General features: G+C 40.0%; 2 protein-coding genes and 1 pseudogene across 2 annotated transcripts; all 3 read left to right on the forward strand.

The window, feature by feature from the left end:
- The first annotated feature begins 4,619 nt into the window (after positions 1–4,619).
- Positions 4,620–7,501, forward strand: LOC124627852 (extracellular calcium-sensing receptor-like; annotated as a pseudogene).
- Positions 7,502–18,037: 10,536 nt separating this feature from the next.
- On the forward strand, positions 18,038–19,528 carry LOC128629590 (extracellular calcium-sensing receptor). The gene is made up of 2 exons (XM_053678330.1): positions 18,038–18,046; positions 18,577–19,528. The coding sequence occupies exons 1-2, from the start codon at positions 18,038–18,040 to the stop codon at positions 19,501–19,503; spliced, it is 936 nt and encodes a 311-aa protein (XP_053534305.1). The 3' UTR covers positions 19,504–19,528.
- Positions 19,527–23,182, forward strand: LOC108264136 (extracellular calcium-sensing receptor; the record flags this gene model as incomplete). Its single annotated transcript, XM_053678331.1, is given in 5 exon segments — positions 19,527–19,748; positions 19,900–20,023; positions 20,143–20,553; positions 20,556–20,610; positions 20,612–23,182. Coding segments are annotated over 5 exon segments (1,239 nt in total), but the record flags the coding sequence as incomplete, so codon positions are not given.
- Between the last annotated feature and the right edge of the window lie 1,960 nt (positions 23,183–25,142).

The raw sequence follows: 25,142 nt of genomic DNA on the forward strand, positions 1-25,142 counted from the left end.
TACAAGGAAAAGATTATATTAGAATGTAGTTTAGGTTCAGCTATAGGATTCTGGGCTGTGCTGGGTTATATAGGATTTTTGGCCTTTTTATGTTTTATTTTGGCTTTTCTGGCTCGAAAGCTACCTGACAATTTCAATGAAGCAAAATTCATCACATTTAGTATGCTCATATTCTGTGCAGTTTGGATCACCTTTATTCCAGCTTATGTCAGCTCTCCTGGAAAATTTACTGTAGCTGTGGAGATATTTGCCATTTTAGCATCAAGCTTTGGTTTACTATTCTGCATATTTCTCCCAAAGTGTTATATAATCATCCTGAAACCAGAGAAGAATACTAAAAAGCAAATGATGGGTAAATGATTTAGCTAGCTAAATAGTCAGTAGTTTTGCACTGTTTAATATATGTTTTAGTTTAGATAAAAGACTTTTAAACAAATCATCATAGAAACCTATTATTCAATTTATACAAAAAATAAAGTTAAAATAATTCTTTATCTTTTGAATTTATTTGCAGCACCATTTATCTTTCTATACGTTTGTATTAAATTCTCCAATGATTGCCCATTCAAAAAAATGTTTAATTATTACATACTTACAATCATTTACATACAAAATGTGAAATTGGTCTTGTCACATATCCTACTCTGAGAGTGTTAGGTAAAGCTAAACATTTCACAATGATACAATGCCTAAAACAAATGTATAATTAGTTCCTTAAAAAAAAAATGATGTAAAATTGTGAAACTGTGCTTTCGTCAGCCCAAGTTGATTAGCCTGCAAGAAATAAACTTGCAAAAGAAATATTGCTTTCCAGCTTGGCCTTTTGGTATCCTTGGTCAATTGAAAAAGTATATTGTACTGTATGAGCAAATAAAAGAGAAATATGTAAATATAGAAACATGATTTTCTTAAGATTTAATTAAACGTTTTTATGTTTATTTTTTTCCATGTGGTTCCTCAGAAGCAGATATGGGACTTATAGACAACCTTAACAACTTGTAGACAACATCAAAACATGGATTCTCTGCATAATAGATTTAAATGCACGTACAGTATTCCCACAACTGGGCATGTCATCATTTAGCATATACAATACACTACATAGTAACATTCTACAGAAAGACTCATTAATTGTCATTTATTCAATTTTATTGTCAATGTATTGTGAAAAATTTGCACAACATCTGGTTTGGTGATTAGAAACATTTGCATTATGAATGAAAAGCTCACGTTGTATTCCAATGTATTGTATTCCTATTCCAACAGGGGGGTCGCCTCCTCAAAAGCTTTGTCCAAAGGGGTATCCTTACAGGATGTGTGTGCTGTGGCCGGATGGACTATGCCGCACGCATTCAATCGATTTTACAGTCTGGACCTACATTCCGGCCTGGGCTCGAGTGTCTTGTAGTGACCCTCGGGCTCGGATCTTTTTGTACAGGCCGTACCCTCAGTATGAGGGAGTGGGTATTCTCTTTCCCACAGAGTTCAGTTAAGGCAACGTGAAGTTCCCTTTGAAATGGAACGTCTGTTCCCTGAGAAGGACATGAGACGCTGTGTAGCTTTGTCATACTGGGGCATGCTTGTGAATTGCGTCTTTGCTTCAGATATTAGAGGCTGACAGCGTGATTCACAGGTATCATTTATATATCACACAACGTGCTTAATTGGCATGTCACCTGATCATGGCAGGCCTATAAATAGGCATGATGTTACACAAGCTTCAGATACCAGTCATGCACAAGGGTGCTTCTCACAGTGTTCAGCTAACGCAATGTCTCATTCCCTTCTCATGGAACAGGATTACATGTGTAACCCAGAGGTTTTCACATATCTTGTCAGAATCCCTCCAACCCCAAAAGTGTTCTTTTTTCTTTATGTCATGTTTGTTCTCATCTTAAGCCATAAAGAGGCTCTGCTTGGGCCACTCTTTTTCATAATCTGTGAAATAGAAGACATGTCAAACCACACACTACATACATCACATTTGTGAGTGCACTGTCAAAGTCCTATCATAACCAAAAGTAGCTGTACCCATGCAGGATAAGGGGCTGGTTTTCTAACCTTGTGGTTTAACATTACTGTGTACAAAACTGGCAGAATGCAATGTTGTATATTTTTTCAAATTCAATATTTCTTCACAGTTATTTCTGTATGTACACACAACTGTAAAAAGAACAATTCACAGCCCAAAATATTAGCAGGTAGGTGTATTGGCTATACTAAATTGCTTTAGATATACAGTGGCAAGAAAAAATATGTGAACCTTTTGGAATTTCATGGTTTTCTGAAAAAATTTGTCATAAAATGTGATCTGATCTTCATCTAAGTCAAGGGTATTGACAAATATAATGTGTCTAAAATAATAACACAGAAAAATCTGATCTTTCATGTCTTTATTGAGAACCACCAAAAAAAAACCTCATAGTGCTTGTGGAAAAAGTATGTGAACCCTTGAGTTAATGACCACAAAAAAGCTAATTGGAGTCAGGTTTTAGCACACCTGGAGTCTCGATAAGAAAATGAGTTTGGAGGTGTGGACTACAGTTACTTTGACTGATAAAAACCCCTCAAAATTTTGGAGTTTGCACTGCACAAGAAGCACACGCTTATGTGAGCCATGCCTCGCCAAAAAGAGCTTTCAGAGGATCTACGATCAAGAATTGTTGATTTACATAAAGTTGGCAAGGATTACAAGGAGATTTCAAAGACTTTAGAAGTTCATCAGTCTACAGTTAAGCAAACATTCTACAAATGGAGACACTTTGGGACTGTTGTTACTCTATCAAGAAGTGGGTGCCCAGTCAAAATGACACCAAGAGCACAACGAAGACTCATCAATGAGGTAAAGAAACAACCCCGAATGACAGCCAGAGATTTGAAGGCATCATTGGAACTGGCTAACATCTCTGTTCATGAGTCTACGATACGTAAAACATTGCACAAGCAGCGTATCTACGGCACGACACCACGAAGAAAGCAACTGCTTAATGAAAAGAACATTGCTGCACACCTGAAGTTTGCAAAAGAGCACAGTGACACTCCACAGCGGTATGGGCAAAATGTTTTGTGGACTGATGAAACTAAGACTGAACTATTTGGTTAAACCACACAACACTACATCTGGCGTAGAAAGGGCACGGCATATCATCATGAAAACATCATCCCAACCGTAAAGTATGATGGAGGAAACATCATGATTTGGGCCTGCTTTGCTGCATCAGGGCCTGGCCAGCCTAGAATCATTGAGGGGAAGATGAATTCCCAAGTATATCAGACAATTCTTCAGGATAATGTGAGAATGTCTGCTGAAACTGTGTAGAAGATGGGTGATGCAAAAGGACAACGACCCAAAACACCAGAGCAAGTCCACAACAGAATGGCTTCAGAAAAACAAAGTCCGCATTTTGGAGTGGCCAAGTCAGGAGCCCAGACATCAACCCAATGGAGATGCTATGGAATGACTTGAAGAGAGCCATACACATGAGATGTCCGAATAATATGACAAAGCTAAAGCAGTTCTGCCAGGAAGAACGGGCTAAAATTCCTCCGGAACGATGTGCAGGTCTAATCCACAGCTACAGGAAGCGCCTGGTTGAGGTTATTGCTGCCAAAGGGGTCAACTGGTTATTAATTCTAAGGGTTCACTTACTTTTTCCACTACCATTTTGAATGCTGAATGAATGTGTTCAATAAAGACATGAGGGATCAGAATTTATTTTGTGTTATTAATTTAGGCACATTATATTTGTCAATACCCTTGACTTAGATGATGATCAGATCACATTTTATGACAAATTTATGCAGAAAACCATGAAATTCAAAACGGTTCACATAATTTTTCTTGCTACTGTATGTGTGTATGTGTGTGCGTGTGCGCGCACGCGCACATGGCGCCCTCTAAGGCATGGCATTCCAATCAGGCATATTTTTACTTTAAGTCCAGTATTCCTGGAATAGACTCTGGACCCATAAACAATATATATTCGCTGATCATTTTTTATTTATTGCCTGTGACTATGCACAATTTGTCAACCATCCAACACTCCCACCATCAACTAAGAAAGCACCATCACAGGACCAATGTTTGTCAGAGGTTATTTTTCATACTATTTTTAGTACAGAAATTACACTGATATGATGTGGCATTTCAGTGGTTGTTGTGTAGAATGCAAAGTAATGAGGTAATCCATATGCATAAGTAAAGCCCACTTTTAGTATCTAGTGAATTGGGACCTAAAAAGGCTTATATAAAAACCTAGAGGTCACAGTTATTTTTGGAGAAATGAGAATGAGTTTCTTGCACACATGGTTTCTATTCACTCAGGTTAGAGCAGCTGATCCCCCATGCAGTGTACAAGGGCTGCCCAATCCTCCTCAACTCAGCAAAGATGGGGATGTACTGATTGGTGGGATCTTTTCCATCCACAGCAAATGGAACCAGCCAGGACAAACATTCACATCAGGACCCCAGAAAGGAGAATGCACAAGGTGAGGGTCCAAAGGGAAATTTCTATATAAAGTAGGTTATGTCATGAACATTTTCCTAAATTATTTACATCATAAAATGTTCAAGATTCTTTCTGAAATTGATTGTGATTTGAATATTTTTTTCCTACAGTTTGAATCTCAGAGAAATGAAAAATATACAAACAATGGTATTTGCCATTGAGGAAATCAACAACAGAACCGATATTCTTCCTGGGATCAGTTTAGGTTATAAAATCTATGCTGCCTGTGCGACAGTTGAAATGACCACAAGAGCCTCATTGTCCTTAGTAAATGGTGAAAAAAATAAAACTTCAGTGTCCTGCTCTAAAACTGAAACAGTTCAAGCAATCATAGGAGAATCATCATCTACCCCCACTATTGCCATATCTGCTACAGTGGGACCTTTACACATACCTGTGGTAAATCACCTGTCTTCTGATATCAAAGTATAAAAATGCATTTCCCTGAAATATATACATTTGCGTTACATGTTATATAGGCTGTTGTTATTCTCAGAAAATGAAAAGGACATAAAACCAAGTGTTATTATCTATAGTTTATATGTTAACCAGATAACTCTATTACAGGTCAGTCACGCTGCATCATGTGCATGCTTAAGTGACAGAAGAAAATATCCATCTTTCTTCAGAACTGTTCCCAGTGATTATTTCCAGAGCAGAGCGTTGGCAAAGCTGGTCAAATATTTTGGGTGGACCTGGGTAGGGGCCCTATGCAGTACTAATGATTATGGTATGAATGGTATAAATGAATTCATCAATGCAGCGAAAAAAGAGGGAATCTGTGTTGAGTATTCCAAGACATTTTATAAGACAGACTCCAGAGAAAAAATTCTGAACATAGTTGAGATTATCAAGGCTTCAACCTCCAAAGTTATTGTAGCTTTTGTTGCATATTCTGACATGGGGGTTCTTTTAAAGGAATTGGCCTTACAGAACATGACTGGGTTTCAATGGATTGGAAGTGAGTCCTGGATTTCTGATTTAAACCCAGCCAATGTTCAATGGCAGCATGTTCTAAAAGGGTCTTTGGGTTTTGCTATCCCAAAAGCTGAAATCACTGGCCTTGGGGAATTTCTGACCAAGCTTAATCCAGCTTCTGATATACCTATTTACAAAGAGTTGTGGGAGACAGTATTTCAGTGTAAACTTTCAACACAAGAAAATGTTGAGATGAAACAACTGTGCAAGAGCAATGAAAGTCTCACTCAAGTTCAAAACCTTTATACAGATGTTTCAGACTTACGAATTGCAAATAATGTTTATAAGGCTGTGTATGCTGTGGCTTATGCCCTGCATAGCAGTTATGGATGTTCAAAGAGGGACAGTGGACAAGGTGCTGATGTGTGTACAAACCTTGCAGATAACCAGCAACCGTGGAAGGTAAGTGTAACAAAATAGACTCATGAAAAACATATTCACACTTATATTCATACTTATATTCATAACTGAAGAGTATGCAATGCTTCCTTTAGATAGTGAATGAGTTGAAGAAAATCCATTTCACCACTAAAGCAGGAGAGGATGTATTCTTTGATGAGAATGGAGACCCGGCAGCGAGGTATGATGTGCTGAACTGGCAGCAAGATAAAGATGGTAAAACATTGATTGTTAAAGTGGGCTTCTATGATGCCTCTCTGCAAACACACCAACAGCTGTCATTTAACAACATCAATATATCCTGGGCCCTAAACAAGGTAAACAACAACATCTATACCAACAGAATATGTTAATACAGATTTTGTATTGTATGTTTATATATACTGTATATTATTATTACATATACACAATAAATAATGGTTTTCTGAAAATACTTAATAAATATATGCAAAATGTAATGGTTTGCAGGTGCCAGTCTCTGTGTGTAGTCCGAGCTGTCCCCCGGGCACCAGGAAGGCTGTGCAGAAAGGAAGGGCAATCTGCTGCTTTGACTGTATACCATGCGCAGAGGGGGAAATAAGTAATATAACAGGTATAATGAATAGTGTTTTTAATTATGCCCAGAGGAATCAAAAAATTACAATGCAAAATGCACATTACAATCTTGAATGAATTTAATAGACAAATTGACATTCATTTTCTCTTCTTTAGATTCTATAACTTGTATCAAGTGCCCTCCTGAACTGTGGTCTAATGACAAGAAGGATACATGTGTCTTAAAGCTGGTGGAATTCCTGTCATTTCAGGAAAGAATGGGAATCATTCTTGTATCATTTTCTTTGTTAGGAGTATCTTTCACCATCATCGTTACTGTAATTTTCTTTAAACACAAGGACACACCAATTGTTAGAGCAAATAATTCTGAACTGAGCTTTCTGTTACTCTTCTCTCTTACTCTGTGTTTTCTCTGTTCAATTACTTTTATTGGATGGCCATCTAATTGGTCCTGTATGCTTCGCCATACAGCGTTTGGGATCATCTTCGTCCTCTGCATCTCCTGTGTTCTTGGGAAAACGGTAGTGGTGTTAATGGCCTTCAGGGCTACACTTCCTGGCACTAATGTCATGAAATGGTTTGGGCCTCTACAGCAGAGACTCAGTGTACTTGCCTTCACTCTTGTACAGGTCATTATTTGTGTGATTTGGCTAAACGTTTCTCCTCCTTTTCCTTACAAAAATATGAATTACTACAAGGAAAAGATTATATTAGAATGTAGTTTAGGTTCAGCTATAGGTTTCTGGGCTGTGCTGGGTTATATAGGATTTTTGGCCTTTTTATGTTTTATTTTGGCTTTTCTGGCTCGAAAGCTACCTGACAATTTCAATGAAGCAAAATTCATCACATTTAGTATGCTCATATTCTGTGCAGTTTGGATCACTTTTATTCCAGCTTATGTCAGCTCTCCTGGAAAATTTACTGTAGCTGTGGAGATATTTGCCATTTTAGCCTCAAGCTTTGGTTTACTATTCTGCATATTTCTCCCAAAGTGTTATATAATCATCCTGAAACCAGAGAAGAATACTAAAAAGCAAATGATGGGTAAATGATTTAGCTAGCTAAATAGTCAGTAGTTTTGCACTGTTTAATATATGTTTTAGTTTAGCTAAAAGACTTTTAAACAAATCGTCATAGAGACCTATTATTCAGTTAATACAACAAATAAAGTTAAAATAATGCTTTATCTTTTGAATTTATTTACAGCACCATTTATCTTTCTATACATTTGTATTAAATTCTCCATTGATTGCCCATTCAAAAAATGTTTAATTATTACATACGTACAATAGTTTACATACAAAATGTGGAATTGGTCTTGTCACATATCCTGCTCTGAGAGTGTAAGGTAAAGCTAAACATTTCACAATGATACATTGCCTAAAACAAATGTATAATTAGTTCCTTAAAAAAATGATGTAAAATTGTGAAACTGCGTTTTTGTCAGCCCAAGTCGATTATCCTGTAAGAAATAAACTTGCAAAACTGCCACAAGTGATCATTATCAGCTACTATGATCTAATCTGGGCTGAGGACCAGAAGATTACTATGAACAAACTGCAGGAGTCAGATAAAAAATGTTTGACCTGGCCTGCATATCATATCATTTCACAAACCAACACTATAAACACATGAGAACACATTGTTATTGTTATTGCAGGATTCACTTTCCCTTATGTGTGGCTAGTGTTCTGTCAGTGCCATCTTTCAGGTACTCAGTACGCTGTACAGAAAATAAGCTTTTTTTACTGTTATGACTGCATGCCAGGCTCACTGAGGAACAAAAGAAATATTGCTTTCCAGCTTGGCCTTTTGGTATTCTTGGTCAACTGAAAAAGGATATTGTACTGTATGGGCAAATAAAAGAGAAATATGGAAATATGGAAACATGATTTTCGTAAGATTTAATTAAATGTTTTTAAGTTTAATTTTTTCCATGTGGTTCCTCAGAAGCAGATATGGGACTTATAGACAACCTTAACAACTTGTAGACAACATCAAAACATGGATTCTCTGCATAATTGATTTAATTGCACGTGATCCCACAACTGGGCATGTCATCACTAAACATTTAGCATGTACAATACTCTTCATTGTTGTAACATTCTACAGAAAGACTCATTATTTGTCATTTATTCAATTTTATTGTCAATGTATTGTGAAAAATTTGCACAACATCTGGTTTGGTGATTAGAAACATTTGCATTATGAATGAATAGCTCATAATTGTACACAAAACTGGATAGATTTTGCATATTCCATATGCTGATTATATAAAACATTAACAAATCATGTGCCTTATTATGATCCCTGATATACAGTATCTCACAAAAGTGAGAACATCTCTCACATTTTTGTATTTTCATGTGACAACACGGAAGAAATGACACTTTGCTACAATGTAAAGTAGTGAGTGTACAGCTTTTGTAACAGTGTAAATTTGCTGTCCCCTCAAAATAACTCAACACACAGCCATTAATGTCTAAACCGCTGGCAACAAAAGTGAGTACACCCCTAAGTGAAAATGTCCAAATTTGGCCCAAAGTGTCAATATTTTGTGTGTCCACCATTATTTTACAGCACTGCCTTAACACTCTTGAGAATGGAGTTCACCAGAGCTTCACAGGTTGCCACTAGAGTCCTCTTCCACTCCTCCATGACGACATCACGGAGCTGGTTGATGTTAGAGATCTTGTGCTCCTCCACTTTCCATTTGAGGATACCCCACAGATGCTCAATATTGTTTAGGTCTGGAGACATGCTTGGCCAGTCCTTCAACTTCACCCTCAGCTTCTTTAGCAAGGCAGTAGTTGTTATCATGCTGGAATACTGCCCTGCGGCCCAGTCTCCGAAGGGAGTGGATCATGCTCTGCTTCAGTATGTCACAGTACATGTTGGCATTCATGGTTCCCTCAATGAACTGTAGCTCCCCAGTGCCGGCAGCACTCATGCAGCCCCAGACCATGGCACTCCCACCACCATGCTTGATTGTAGGCAAGACACACTTGTCTTTGTACTCCTCACCTGGTTGCTGCCACAAACACTTGACACCATCTGAACCAAAAAAGTTTATCTTGGTCTCATCAGACCACAGGACATGGTTCCAGTAAACCATGTCCTTAGTCTGCTTGTCTTCAGCAAACTGTTTACAGGCTTGCTTGTTCATCATCTTTAGAAGAGGTTTCCTTCTGGGATGACAGCCATACAGATCAATTTGATGCAGAGTGCGGCGTATGGTCTGAGCACTGACAGGCTGACCCCCGACCCCTTCAACCTCTGCAGCAATACTGGCAGCACTCATACGTCTATTTCCCAACCACAACCTCTGGATATGACGCTGAACACGTGCACTCAACTTCTTTGGTCGACCATGGCGAGGCCTGTTCTGAGTGGAACCTGTCCTGTTAAACCGCTGTATGGTCTTGGCCACCGTGCTGCAGCTCAGTGTCAGGGTCTTGGCAATCTTCTTATAGCCTAGGCCATCTTTATGTGGAGAAACAATTATTTTTTTTCAGATCCTCAGAGAGTTCTTAGCCATGAGGTGTCATGTTGAACTTCCAGTGACCAGTATGAGGGAGTGTGAGAGCGATGACACCAAATTTAATACACCTGCTCCCCATTCACACCTGAGACCTTGTAACACTAACAAGTCAGATGACACCGGGGAGGGAAAATGGCTTATTGGGCCCAATTTGGACATTTTCACTTAGGGGTGTACTCAATTTTGTTGCCAGCGGTTTAGACATTAATGGCTGTGTGTTGAGTTATTTTGAGGGGACAGCAAATTTACATTGTTATACAGGCTGTACACTCACTACTTTACATTATAGCAAAGTGTCATTTCTTCAGTGTTCTCACATGAAAAGATATAATCAAATATTTACAAAAATGTGAGGGGTGTACTCACCTTTGTGAGATACTGTATATGGATTACCAAAATCTTAATAAAATCACAAAAGCTGATGACCGTCCTCTTCCTAGGGTGAAGTATTGTATGGATCAAGTGAGCACAGAGAAGTATGTTATCAAATTTGATCTATTGAAGATTTATTGGCAGGTGCGGTTAACATCTCGTACCCATAAAATAACCGTTTTTATAACTCCCTCCGGCTTACATTCTTACTCTGTTATGAGTTTTGGCTTGCAACCTTCCAAAGGTTGATGAATTGCATAGTGTCTGGTTTGGAAGGGTGTGCAGTTTATTTAGCTGCCATTGTTTATAGTAACAGCCAGGATCAGCATGTGATCCATGTTTGAGCTTTGTTTCAACATATGCTGGAAGCTGGATTGACTGAATTTGTCTAAATGTGATTTTGCAACAGCCACTGTTACATACTTCGGGAAGGAGGTCTGCTAGGGTAGGGTGTACTCTTTGCATGCAAGTTGCTTGCAAAAAAAAGTTTTCCTACTCCATGCATTAAGATGGAGCTGACGAGGTTTATTGGAATGGCTGGCTACTACTGCAGTTTTTGCCAAAATTTTTCATCAGTGGTCTGTCCATTAACTAACTTTTTGAAAATCTTGGGTTAAATTTGAGTGGTCCCCAAGTTGTCGACAAGCCTTTGAAAACATGAAATTACTGTTGTCTGCCACACCTGTTTTAGCAGCACCACAGATTGGTCAACCATCTAAAATTCAGGTTGATGCAAGCCAAGTGGGAGCAGGAGCCATTCTTATTCAAACTCATCAGGATGGTATTGAACATCCAGTCAGCTATTTTTCACAGGACTTTGACTCTTACCAGCTAAATTATTCTGTTATTGAGAAAGAAGCACTTTTGTTCATCTGAGCCCTTCAACATTTTTATGTTTATGTGGGGGGAGTGGCCCCAGTGGTCATTTACTCTGATCATAACAAATAATGAAGAAATGTCTTCATTCATTACAGAGTGCAAAGTCAACAACTGATGAGCTGGGTCCTTTTCTTACAGCTTTATAATTTAATAATCAAAAATATTAAAGCCACTGACAGTGTGCTGGCTGACACCTTGTCACATGCGCCTACAAAGGAGTGACCTGGCAGGTGTATGTGGGTAGTACAATAGTCCACCTAACCTTTACAGTCCAATTCATCCAGAATGGAAATTATCGTATGCTGTTATGAAAAAGGGAATCTGCAGGGTGGACCACCTCGTGGGTCTCTGACTGGAGCCCTGGAGTTGAGGTCGCCACATTGGCCTCCAGCTGGAACTCTGCAGGAGAGACCACCTCATGGGTCCTGGCTGGAGCTCTGGAGATAATGATAATGGGTCTTTATTGGTCACATATATATATACCCCATCATGCCAGAAAGTTGGTCAAAGCACAGGGTCAGCCATGATAGCCATGTTTTTTGCACGCTTGGAGCAGAAACAGTTAAGGGACTTGGTCAAGGCCCAACAGTGGCAGCTTGGCAGCACCAGGGCTTGAGCGCCCGACCCTCCGATCAGTACCCCAGAGCCTGGAAGTGCTGGGGCTTGAACCTTCTGATCAGTAAAACAAAGCCTTAACCACTAAGCCACTACTGCCCCTGTGGCAGATGTGGAGGCCACCCAGTCAGCCTATGGCTGGAGCTGGGCTGTGGAGGCTGTCCTATCAGCCTCTGGCTGGAGCTGGTCTGGGGAGGCCACCCTGTCGGCCTGGTAGTGGAGTTGGGCTGTTGTTGAAATGTTGTAGAAATGTGATGATTTTTATGGAAACCTGGCTCAACGGCAATAATATTGGTGTATACACCAATATTACTTAAGCATATTCTAAAGCATGGAAATCCTTTACCCTCCCCCTCTCGGGCAAAATACACCACCATTATCAAATATGTGAAGCCCTCAGTAAAAACTATAAAAGTGTGGCTAGAGCAGGGGTGGGCAATTATCCGGAAAGGGCCGGTGTGGGTGCAGGTTTTCATTCCAACCAAGCAGAAGCCACACCTGAATCTATTAGCCAAGATGAACTGATTAGACAGGTGGAATCAGGTTTGCCTCCTGCTTGGTTGGAATGAAAACCTGCACCCACACCGGTCGTTTCCTGATAAGCTTTGCCCACCCCTGGCTAGAGGGAGCAGAGGGATCTGCATAAACTCTGTTCTGGAGCACATCAACATGTGTTGACACAGTCACTACATGTAAATTAATTAAAACTTTCACTAATCTGAAGCCATGGATGAACAAATAAATCTGCATCTAACTGAAGGTATGAGATGCTGCTTTCAGGTCTGGAGACCAGGAAGCCTACAGCTCAATCAGAGAATAAATTGAGGACAACTCGACATATGTGGCAGGGAATCCAAACACTCACAGACTACAAACAGATCAACACTCGCCCCTCAATCAATGATGCCTCCCTCCCTGAAGAGCTCAACATCTTCTATGCTCACTTTGATCAGGGAAACACAGAACACAATATTAGGATTATAAGGATTCTACTATGATGAGGGCATTTCTATCCTCAACATGCTTAGGGTCAATCCTATCAACATTGAGCAAGATAAAGCTGGATCTTGGTATCACCTCCAGTCTCTACGAGAGACTGTTGGAGCTTATGGCAGCAGCAGCCAATGTCATACCATTGGGCCTATTGCACAGGAAACCATTTCAGACTTGGTTGTGTTGTAAATAATTTAGTATATTGAAAGAAAAAAAACACAGGACACGGAGGGTAGTAGTCTTACACCACTTTTATTGGGAATAAGGGAGACTAGTAGAAGAATAAGAGGGGCTGGTAGGAGAGTAGGAGGGAGAAAAAGACGGATGGTAAGGAGTGTGCCCCGGTGAGGGAATAGGGCTCAGCGGATTGTCAGAATAGTCAGTACTGGGGGAATCCACTGCCTCGTAGTCATCAGCAGAAAAAGGAGAAGGCGTATTGACGACAGGACCCATCTGAGTAGAGGCGTCAACAAGGGTAGCAGCTGGGCTTAGCCGATATCATAGAGGAGGAGGGAAAGTGGATGATGTAGAAGGGGTGCGCAAGACGTCAACCAAAAGAGCGAGGTCCACAAATAAGTGAGACAGCTGGCATCTAGTGTTGAGATCAAAGCCCTCCAGTCCCTCTAGAGCAGCAAATAGGAAACCAAGTCCTGCGTTGCGAGCTGCATACCAAGAGACATAAAAAGGCATGAAAAGAAGGGCATTCACCATGTGCACCTGGTCACCAGTGGCCAAAATAACATGCAGCATTAAGTAGCAAATGGACCACCAGAAAAGGGAAGGGAATGAGGCAAGAGCAGGGAGCTATCTATAGGACTATGGAAACATACATTCACACAAGGCAAGGGACAAAATGTATGAGTAAAATGAATCTAAAACACTCACCCATGTTCGAAAAATAATGAAAGATATCCAAAGGTGCAGCAACAGAGACCCTCTTTGTCCAACGGCTGGAAGCCAAGTGATGAGCAAAATGGGAAGTACGGTTTTAAAAAACCCAAACTGGGCCAGGTCGAATTTAAGGGGATTGGGAAAAGACTGAAATAGGAACCTAAGGGGTTAAGGAAATGAATAAAACACGATTATAAGGGTTGCTGAAAAAGAGTGTTGATGTAATATAAGGGTTGTCAGAACCTGTTCAAATATGGACATAAAGGGAACGGGAGGCAAGAATAGCTAAACATACTGGTATTTGGAAATAGAACAAGGGGCGGAGGCTCATAGGACGATTGTATAAAAGGGGAGCCCCGCTGCAGGCTAGTCAGATCACTCTTTGGGATATCTCAAACGGTTTGGATCTCATGTGTTTGGGCTAAATAAAATTGGACCTTTGCTTTTCCTCACTCACTGATTCTGTGTGGTATTTTCTTGAAACCTGAATGAAGACTCAACTGAAATAGCGTGAGTATATTTTTGCTGAAAATTTCTTTACTTATGTTATCTGTAGTGAACAGTGGACAGAGAATTGTCCCACAGTTGAAAAGTTGGGGGTTTTGTCTTCAACCTCTGAGAGTAATCAGTGTCACACGGGGATGCCTACATTCTCTGAAAATTTGAAAGTGTCCCCGGTTTTAGCCTTCAGTCACACTCTAGGTGTGTTTCCTTATAGCAAGATAGTAATGACAGACACCTCTCTCATGGGCTGGGGCGTGGTCACTGGAGCGGCCCTCATCTGGAGTGGCATATAAATTGCCTAGAAATGCATCCCATATTTCTAGCACTGAAATTCTTTCTTCCTGAATTGAGAGGTCATCATGTGGTGATAGACAACACAGCGGTGGTCTCATATATCGACCACCAGGGAGGATTATGTTTGCGTCCCTGTTCAGGCAGGCACAACTAATTCTTCTCTGGGCAGAGGGAAATTTGTTGTCAGTGACTGCAATGTACAGTCTGGGCAACTTAGATGTGGGGGCAAACATACGGTCAAGCCAGGGGCTGAGGCCCAGGGGTTGGTGGCTCCATCCACAAGTGGTGGAGTCCATATGGCAGAGGTTTGGCCAAGCAAAAGTGGATGTGTTCGCCTCCGAGTACACAACACACTGCTCACTGTGGTTCCCTCTCACTCCAGCACCATTAGGTCTGGACGCCAAAGTGCACATGTGGATGAGGTCACATCGATATGCTTTTCCGCTGATCGCTCTGCTCCCACAAGTTCTAGTGAGAGTTCACCAAGACAGTCTACATATGTTGCTAGTAGCACTTTATTGGTCAGCTCGAATATGGTTCTCAGAGACTATATGCTAGACAGCACTCCTTGGGAGATTCCCATCCGCAGGGATCTACTGTCTCAATCCGGAGGGCTGCTTCATCACCCTCAGCCGGACCTATTCTGGTCTCACTGAGTTGTAGAGGTTGTAGAGACCATGTAGAATGCTAGAACGCCATCCACGATGAAATTGTATGCGCTCAAGTGGCAACTTTTTTTTGTGGTGTGAGGAATGTCAGCTAAACCCAGCGAACTGCGCAATAGCTACAGTCCTGGAGTTCTTACAAGGATAATTCTCAGCAGAGTTGGCTCCTCCTACAATCAGGGTCTATGTGGCCACCATTTCGGCCAGCCATGTACCTATTAATGTAGCCTCTGTGGGGCAAGATCCTCTAACTTTGAGGGTTATGCATAATATCAGGCAGCTGAGGCACATCTGCAGACCACGCATACTTTCCTGGGACCTTTCTGTTGTCCTGGAAGGTCTGTCAGGTGCCGTATTTGAGCCCTTGCAGTCAGCTTCTGAGAGGCTTCTGACTCTAAAGGTAGCTCTTCTGCTGGCCCTGACATCTCTCAAGCCAGAAGAAGAGCTACAAGCTCTCTATTGCTTCTTCCTGCCTTGACTTTGCCCCTGGGTTAGCCAAGGCCTTCCTGTATCCTAGGCCGGATTATATTCCTAAAGTGCCTACATCTGCTGCCCAGCCAGTAGTGTTGTAGGCTTTCTGCCCTCCTCCGTTCCTCATACCGGAACAAGAGAAATTGCACCAATTGTGTACAGTAAGGTCTCTCTGTACTTACATCCACCGCTCCAGCCAGTAGCATAAGTCAGAGCAGCTGCTGGGCGGCTTGGGAGGAGGCAGAAGAGGTGATGCTGTGTTAAAGCAGCGCATCTCTAATGGGATAGTGGAAGCAATCTCTATCGCTTATGAGGCACGTGGTCTCGCTATGCCTATGGGCATAAGGGCTCATTCCACTAGGGGGGTCGCCTCCTCAAAGGGGTATCCTTCCAGGATATGTGTGCTGTGCCGGGGTGGTCTACACACACATTCATTTGATTTTACAGACTGGATATGCATTCCGGCCTGGGCTAGAGTGTCTTGCAGTGACCCTCGGGCTCAGATATTTTTGTGTAGGTTGTACCCTCAGTATGAGGGAGTGGATATTCTCGTTCCCACAGAGTTCAGTTAAGGCAACGTCAAAGTTCCCTTTGAAATGAACGTCTGGGTTGCATGTAACCCTGTTCCCTGAGAAGGAGATGAGACGTTGCGTAGCTTTGTCATACTGGGGCATGCCTGTGAATTGCGTCTTCGCTTCAGATATTAGAGGCTGACAGCGCGATTCAGGTATCGTTTATATATCACGCAACGTGGTTAATTGCCACGTCACCTGATCACGGCAGGCCTATAAATAGGCATGATGTTGCACAAGCTTCAGATACCGGTCTCACACACGAGGGCGCTTCCCACAGCGTTCAGCTAACCCATTGTCTCATTCCCTTCTCATGGAACAGGATTACATGTGTAACCCAGAGGTTTTCACATAGCTTTTCAGAATTCCCCCCACAAAAAAATTTTTTTCTTTAAATAATGCATGTTTGTACACAGTCAAAGTCCTGTTACGAAACGGGACTGGAGGCGGATGCAGGTGCAGGTCAAAGTCTTTATTAATTAGCAGACAAACAAACACAGGGAGCGCGGTCTCTACTGACTATACAAACTCTGGACATCTAGCTACGACCGCTAGCATGCTACACGTTAGCACCTACCGTCCTACTTCCTCGACATGACAAACGTAAACCAAATAATACTGCGCAATCACCGAGGGGTTTAAGTAGTCAACATAATCAAACCAAAACATGGACACCTGGGGAAAATCAGAGACATGCTCAGACTTAAGTCAATGTCCAAGCAGGAAGCAAACGAAAACAAAAGAGTCACGTGACCAGTCAGAAGCCATGCCGCAGTGCCCTCTGCTGGCCGTGGTGTAACAAGTCCTATCATCATCAAAAGTAGCTGTACCCATGCAGGATAAGGGGCTGGTTTTCTAACCTTGTGGTTTAACATTACTGTGTACAAAACTGGCAGAATGCAATGTTATATATTTTTTCAAATTCAGCAACTTTACCTTGTCCAAAAATATGGATATGCCCCAAAATCTGACTTTGCACCATTTTATTGTAAATGTAACCTGTAATAAACCAGAGAAAAGGCAAATAAAATATTTCTTCACAGTTATTTCTGTGTACACACAACTGTATAAAGAACAATTCACAGCCCAAAATATTAGCAGGTAGGTGTATTAGCTATACTAAATTGCTTTAAATATATGTGTGTGTGTGTGTGTGTGTGTGTGTGTGTGTGTGTGTGTGTGTGTGTGTGTGTGTGAGTCTATGTGCACATGGCGCCTCCTAATCGATGACATTCCAATCAGGCATATTTTTGCCTTAAGTCCAGTATTCCTGGGAGAGAATCTGGACCCACGAACAATATATATATTCACTGATCTTTTTTATTTATTGCCTGTGATTATGCAAAATGTCAACCATACTATACTCCCTCCATCAACTGAAAAAGCACCATCACAGGACCACTGCTGGTCAGAGGTTATTTTTCATACTATTTTTAGTACAGAAATTACACTGATATGATGTGGCGTTTCAGTGGGTGTTGTGTAGAATGCAAAGTAATGAGGTAATCCATATGCATAAGTAAAGCCCACTTTTAGTATCTAGTGAATTGGGACCTAAAAAGGCTTATATAAAAACCTAGAGGTCACAGTTGTTTTTGGAGAAATGAGAATGAGTTTCTTGCACACATGGTTTCTATTCACTCAGGTTAGAGCAGCTGATCCCCCATGCAGTGTACAAGGGCTGCCCAATCCTCCTCAGCTCAGCAAAGATGGGGATGTACTGATTGGTGGGATCTTTTCCATCCACAGCAAATGGAACCAGCCAGGACAAACATTCACATCAGGACCCCAGCAAGGAGAATGCACAAGGTGAGGGGCAATAGGGAAATTTCTATATAAAGTAGGTTATATCATGAACATTTTCCTAAATTATTTACATCATAAAATGTTCAAAATTCTTTCTGAAATTGATTGTGATTTGAATATTTTTTTTCCCTACAGTTTGAATCTCAGAGAATTGAAAAATATACAAACAATGGTATTTGCCATTGAGGAAATCAACAACAGAACCGATATTCTTCCTGGCATCAGTTTGGGTTATAAAATCTATGATACCTGTGGAACAGTTGAAATAACCACAAGAGCCTCATTGTCCTTAGTAAATGGTGAAAAAAATAAAACTTCAGTGTCCTGCTCTAAAACTGAAACAGTTCAAGCAATCATAGGAGAATCATCATCTACCCCCACTATTGCCATATCTGCTACAGTGGGACCTTTACACATACCTGTGGTAAATCACCTGTCTTCTGATATCAAAGTATAAACATAAATTATCCCTGAAATGTATACATTTGCATTACATGTTATGTAGGCTATTGTTATTCTCATGAAATGAAAAGGACACAAATCCTAGAGTTATTATCTATAGTTTATATGTTAACCATATAACTCTGTTACAGGTCAGTCACGCTGCATCATGTGCATGCTTAAGTGACAGAAAAAAATTTCCATCTTTCTTCAGAACTGTTCCCAGTGATTATTTCCAGAGCAGAGCGTTGGCAAAGCTGGTCAAATATTTTGGATGGACATGGGTAGGGGCCCTATGCAGTACTAATGATTATGGTATGAATGGTATAAATGAATTCATCAATGCAGCAAAAAAAGAGGGAATCTGTGTTGAGTATTCCAAGGCATTTTATAAGACAGACTCCAGAGAAAAAATTCTGAAAGTAGTTGAGATTATCAAGGCTTCAACCTCCAAAGTTATTGTAGCTTTTGTCTCATATTCTGACATGGGGGTTCTTTTAAAGGAAATGGCCTTACAGAACATGACTGGGTTTCAGTGGATTGGAAGTGAGTCCTGGATCTCAGATTTAAACCCAGCCAATGTTCAATGGCAGCATGTTCTAAAAGGGTCTTTGGGTTTTGCTATCCCAAAAGCTGAAATCACTGGCCTTGGGGAATTTCTGACTAAGCTTAATCCAGCTTCTGATATACCTATTTACAAAGAGTTGTGGGAGACAGTATTTCAGTGTAAACTTTCAACACAAGAAAATGTTGAGATGAAACAATTGTGCAAGCGCAACGAAAGTCTCACTCAAGTTCAAAACCTTTATACAGATGTTTCAGACTTACGACTTGCAAATAATGTTTATAAGGCTGTGTATGCTGTGGCTTATGCTCTGCATAGCAGTTATGGATGTTCACAGAGGGACAGTGGACAAGGTGCTGATGTGTGTACAAACCTTGCAGATAACCAGCAACCATGGCAGGTAAGTGTAACAAAATATCCTGGTGGAAAAATTTATTTTTATATTCATAAATGAAGAGTATGCAATGCTTCCTTTAGATAGTGAATGAGTTGAAGAAAATCCATTTCGCCACTACAGCAGGAGAGGATGTATTCTTTGATGAGAATGGAGACCCAGCAGCGAGGTATGATGTGCTGAACTGGCAGCAAGGCAAAGATGGTAAAACAATGATTGTTAAAGTGGGTTTTTATGATGCCTCTCTGCAAACACACCGTCAGCTGTCATTTAACAACAACAGTATATCCTGGGCCCAAAACAAGGTAAACTACAATATCAATACTAACAGAATATGTTCATACAGATGTTGTATTGTATGTTTATATATACCGTATATTATTATTACATATACACAATAAATAATGGTTATCAGAAAATACTTATTAAATATATGCAATATGTAATGGTTTGCAGGTGCCAGTCTCTGTGTGTAGTCCGAGCTGTCCCCCGGGCACCAGGAAGGCTGTGCAGAAAGGAAGGGCAATCTGCTGCTTTGACTGTATACCATGCGCAGAGGGGGAAATAAGTAACATAACAGGTATGATGAATGGTGTTTTTAATAATGCACAGAGGAACCAAAAAAATACAATGAAAAATGCACATTATAATCTTGAATGAATTTAATAGTCAAATTGACATTCAATTTCTCTTCTTTAGATTCTATAACTTGTATCAAGTGCCCTCCTGAACTGTGGTCTAATGACAAGAAGGATACTTGTGTCTTAAAGCTGGTGGAATTCCTGTCATTTGAGGAAAGAATGGGAATCATTCTTGTATCATTTTCTTTGTTAGGAGTATCTTTCACCATCATCATTAGTGTAATTTTCTTTAAACACAAGGACACACCAATTGTTAGAGCAAATAATTCTGAACTGAGCTTTCTGTTACTCTTCTCTCTTACTCTGTGTTTTCTCTGTTCAATTACTTTTATTGGATGGCCATCTGATTGGTCCTGTATGCTTCGCCATACAGCGTTTGGGATCATCTTCGTCCTCTGCATCTCCTGTGTTCTTGGGAAAACGGTAGTGGTGTTAATGGCCTTCAGGGCTACACTTCCTGGCACTAATGTCATGAAATGGTTTGGGCCTCTACAGCAGAGACTCAGTGTACTTGCCTTCACTCTTGTACAGGTCATTATTTGTGTGCTTTGGCTAAATGTTTCTCCTCCTTTTCCTTACAAAAATATGAATTACTACAAGGAAAAGATTATATTAGAATGTAGTTTAGGTTCAGCTATAGGTTTCTGGGCTGTGCTGGGTTATATAGGATTTTTGGCCTTTTTATGTTTTATTTTGGCTTTTCTGGCTCGAAAGCTACCTGACAATTTCAATGAAGCAAAATTCATCACATTTAGTATGCTCATATTCTGTGCAGTTTGGATCACTTTTATTCCAGCTTATGTCAGCTCTCCTGGAAAATTTACTGTAGCTGTGGAGATATTTGCCATTTTAGCATCAAGCTTTGGTTTACTATTCTGCATATTTCTCCCAAAGTGTTATATAATCATCCTGAAACCAGAGAAGAATACTAAAAAGCAAATGATGGGTAAATGATTTAGCTAGCTAAATTGTCAGTAGTTTTGCACTGTTTAATATATGTTTTAGCTTAGCTAAAAGACTTTTAAACAAATCATCATAGAGACCTATTATTCAATTAATACAACAAATAAAGTTAAAATAATGCTTAGTTCTTTAAAAAAAATCACGTAAAATTTTTAAAATTTTTGCTCTTTTGTCAGCCCAAGTTGATTAGCCTGCAAGAAATAAACTTATAAACTTGCAAAAGAGACACACGTCGTCATTATCAGCTACTATGATCTAATCTAGGACCAGAAGATTACTATGAACAAACTTCAGGAGCCAGACAAAAAATGTTTGAACTGGCCTAAATAACTTTATTTCATAAATGAACACTATAAACACATGAGAACACATTGTCATTGTTATTGCAGGACTCATTTTCTTATGTGTAAACGAGTTTCTTATTTCTTATGAGACTTGTGTGGCTAGTGTTCTGTGAGTGCCATCCTTCAGGTACCCAGTAGGCTGTACAGAAAAGAAGCTTGTTTGCTGTTATGACTGCATGCCAGGCTCACTAAGGAACAAAAGATTGCTTTCCAGCTTGGCCTTTTGGTATACATGGTCAACAGAAAAAGGATACTGTATGGGCAAATAAAAGAGAAATATGTAAATATAGAGCAATGATCTTCTTATTAAGATTTAATTAAATGTTTTTATGTTTATTTTTTTCCATGTGGTTCCTCAGAAGCAGATATGGGACTTATAGACAACCTTACCAACTTGTAGACAACATCAAAACATGGATTCTCTGCATAATAGATTTAAATGCATGTGATGCCACAAATGGGCATGTCATCACTAAACATTTAGCATACACAATATTCTTCTTTCTAAAGAAAGACTCATTGTCATTAATTAAATTTTATTGTCAATGTATTGTGAAAAATTTGCCCAACATCGGGTTTGGTGATTAGAAGAATTTGCATAATGAATGAATAGCTCACATTTTACACAAGGGTGTGCAGTTTATTTAGATGATGTCATTGTTTATACTGACAGCTAGGATCAGCATGTGATCCATGTTCGAGCTTTGTTATAACATATGGCGGAAGCTGGCTTGACTGTGAATCTGTCTAAATGTGATTTTGCTAACCGCCACTGATACATACTTGAGGAAGGAGCTCTGTCAGGGTAGGGTGCACTCTTTGCATGCAAGGTGCTTGTAAAAAAGTTTTCCTACTCTATGCATTACGATGGAGCTGATGAGGTTTATTGGAATGGCCAGCTACTGCTGCAGTTTTTGCCCAAATTTTCATTCAGTGGTGTGTCAGTTAACTAACTTTTTGAAAATCTCGGGTTAAGTTTGCAGTGACCCTCGGATCTTTTTGTACAGGCCGTGCCCTCAGTATGAGGGAGTGGGTATTCTTGTTCCCACAGAGTTCAGTTAAGGCAACGTGAAGTTCCCTTTGAAAGGGAACCCTGTTCCCTCAGAAGGACACGAGACATTGCGTAGCTTTGTCATACTGGGGCATGCCTGTGAATTGTGTCTTCGCTTCATATATTAGAGGCTGACAGCATGATTCAGGTATTGTTTATATATCACGCAACGGGCTTAATTGCCACGTCACCTGATCATGGCAGGCCTATAAATAGGCATAATGTTACATAAGCTTCAGATACCGGTCACGCACGAGGGAGTCTCCCACAGCATTCAGCTAACGCATTGTCTCATTCCCTTCTCATGGAACAGGATTACATGCGTAACCCAGAGGTTTTCACATAGCTTGTCAGAATCCCCCCCCCAAAAGTGTTCTTTTTTCTTTATATCATGTTTGTTCTCATCTTAAGCCATAACGAGGCTCTGCTTGGGCCACTCTTTTTCATAATCTGTGAAATAGAAGACATGTCAAACCACACACTACATACATCACATTTGTGAGTGCACTGTCAAAGTCCTATCATCACCAAAAGTAGCTGTACCCATGCAGGATAAGGGGCCAATTTTCTAACCTTGTTGTCTAACATTACTGTGTAGAAAACTGGCAGAATGCAATGTTATATATTTTTTCAAATTCAGCAATTTTACTTTGTCCAAAAATATTCATATGCCCCCAAATCTGACTTTGCACCATTTTATTGTAAATGTAACCTGTAATAAACCAAAGGCAAATAAAATATTTCTTCACAGTTATTTCTGTATGTACACACAACTGTAAAAAGAACGATTCACAGCCCAAAATATTAGCAGGTAGGTTTATTGGCTATACTAAATTGCTTTAGATATGTGAGAGAGAGAGAGAGAGAGAGAGAGAGAGAGAGAGAGAGAGAGAGAGAGAGAGAGAGAGAGAGAGAGAGTGTGTACATGCACACATGGCGCCCCCTAATGGATGGCATTCCAATTGGGCATATTTTTGCATTAAGTCCAGTATTCCTGGGATAGACTCTGGACCCACGAACAATATATATTCACTGATCTTTTTTATTTATTGCCTGTGACTATGCACAATTTGACAACCATCCAAGTAATGAGGTAATGTATATGTCACGGCCAACCAAGTTCTGTTCACGCCTGAAGCCGACGTCATGGCCAACCAAGTTATGCTCATGCTTGAGTCTGCTGACACAGCCAACCAAGTTCAGCCTGCAGAGTCGATGGAGAATGACTCTCAGCATCCCTATACAGTTGAGGACGCCACTCAGCCTTCTTGTTCAACTGAGAAAGTTTCTTGGCCTCCAATTAAAGCCAAGAGCTCTCTTTTGCTTCCCTTCTCTGCCTCGGAAGTCACTACACCAGGCTTCTCTACGAATCTGCCTTTCTGTACCACAGAGGAAGTCGCTCCACAGTCAAGAAAGGCCAACAAGATGGCCCACCAAGTGAAACACCTGTCTAAAGCTGACGACACAACTTCCCAAGCCTGGGTCTTGCCTAATGAACCCGGCAAACCAGCCCCAGCCTCATATCTGCTCCTCAGGCTCCTCGAGGAGCTGCTATTTGGCTGAAGAGGACTACACTTCCCACACACACACATTCACCTTCTCTGGAATTCATGCGATATAAAACAATTTTTGAACACTGACTTTGCGAAGTATTACGTTCAGCTGCTACAGTCTCTGTCATGTACCAAGCCTTTATTCCTAGCTTTATGTTTCATGGTTTTGATCTGGTTCTCATCCTCATTATTTGAGTGTTGTCTTAATCTAGTTTATCCTGTTTGCTGATCACCTGACCATTTGCCTGTTTTGACCACGCTATTGTTTCATGATTTTTATTTGTCTTCCTATATCTCCTATAATAAAGCTCTTATCTGCATTTGCATTTGTCCTTAACGTCCTTATGTGACAGCTATGAGAAGAAAAGAAAACAGATTTCATTTAAAAAGCTAGGCATCAATTGAAAGACAATTAAACATTTATTTTATAATAATTCCAATACATGTGGTGGACAGTCTAGTCCCTGGAATTAATATAAAACTGTCATCTGCTAATTTGGCAACATCACAAACTCTGTAATTAGACCAAAGACCAAAAACAAATGGTTAAAAATGTGAAGGTCAAACTAGCTTATGTGTTGTAGTGGTATATGTTTTGTTTTTGACTTGTATTCCAACCATTTGTCCTGTAAATAATCTTGTTCACTGGTGAGTTGAAAAGTTAGCTAAGTGGATTATAATATGCATTTATAATATAATATTTATGCATAATATTATAATATTTAATTATATTTAACTGCTTGGTGCCATGGTTATTAATTTTATTTTGATTGTGTATTTGATTGTTTTATTGTATATTTATTTAGCATTAATGTGACTAAGGAGCAGTCTAAAAAAAATCCACACATAAACATGCTTGACTGTAAAACTTCCTCTTTGACAGCAGATGTCAGCCATGCGCAATGCACTTCACAGAGCGATTCACTATAGGATACAATGGGCCAGAATGGTTCAAAGTTACCACTAGAGGGACCAGAGCCTAAGTGATTCTCTCTGTTTATTCACAAAGGTAAAAAGTAAATTGTGATTTATATATATATATATATATATATATATATATATATATATATATATATATATATATATATATATATATATATATATATATATATATATATATCATATTAAATAGACTGGAAATGGTTTG

Source organism: Ictalurus punctatus, chromosome 4 (assembly GCF_001660625.3).
Source record: "Ictalurus punctatus breed USDA103 chromosome 4, Coco_2.0, whole genome shotgun sequence".
In the NCBI taxonomy this organism is placed as follows: Eukaryota; Metazoa; Chordata; class Actinopteri; order Siluriformes; family Ictaluridae; genus Ictalurus; species Ictalurus punctatus.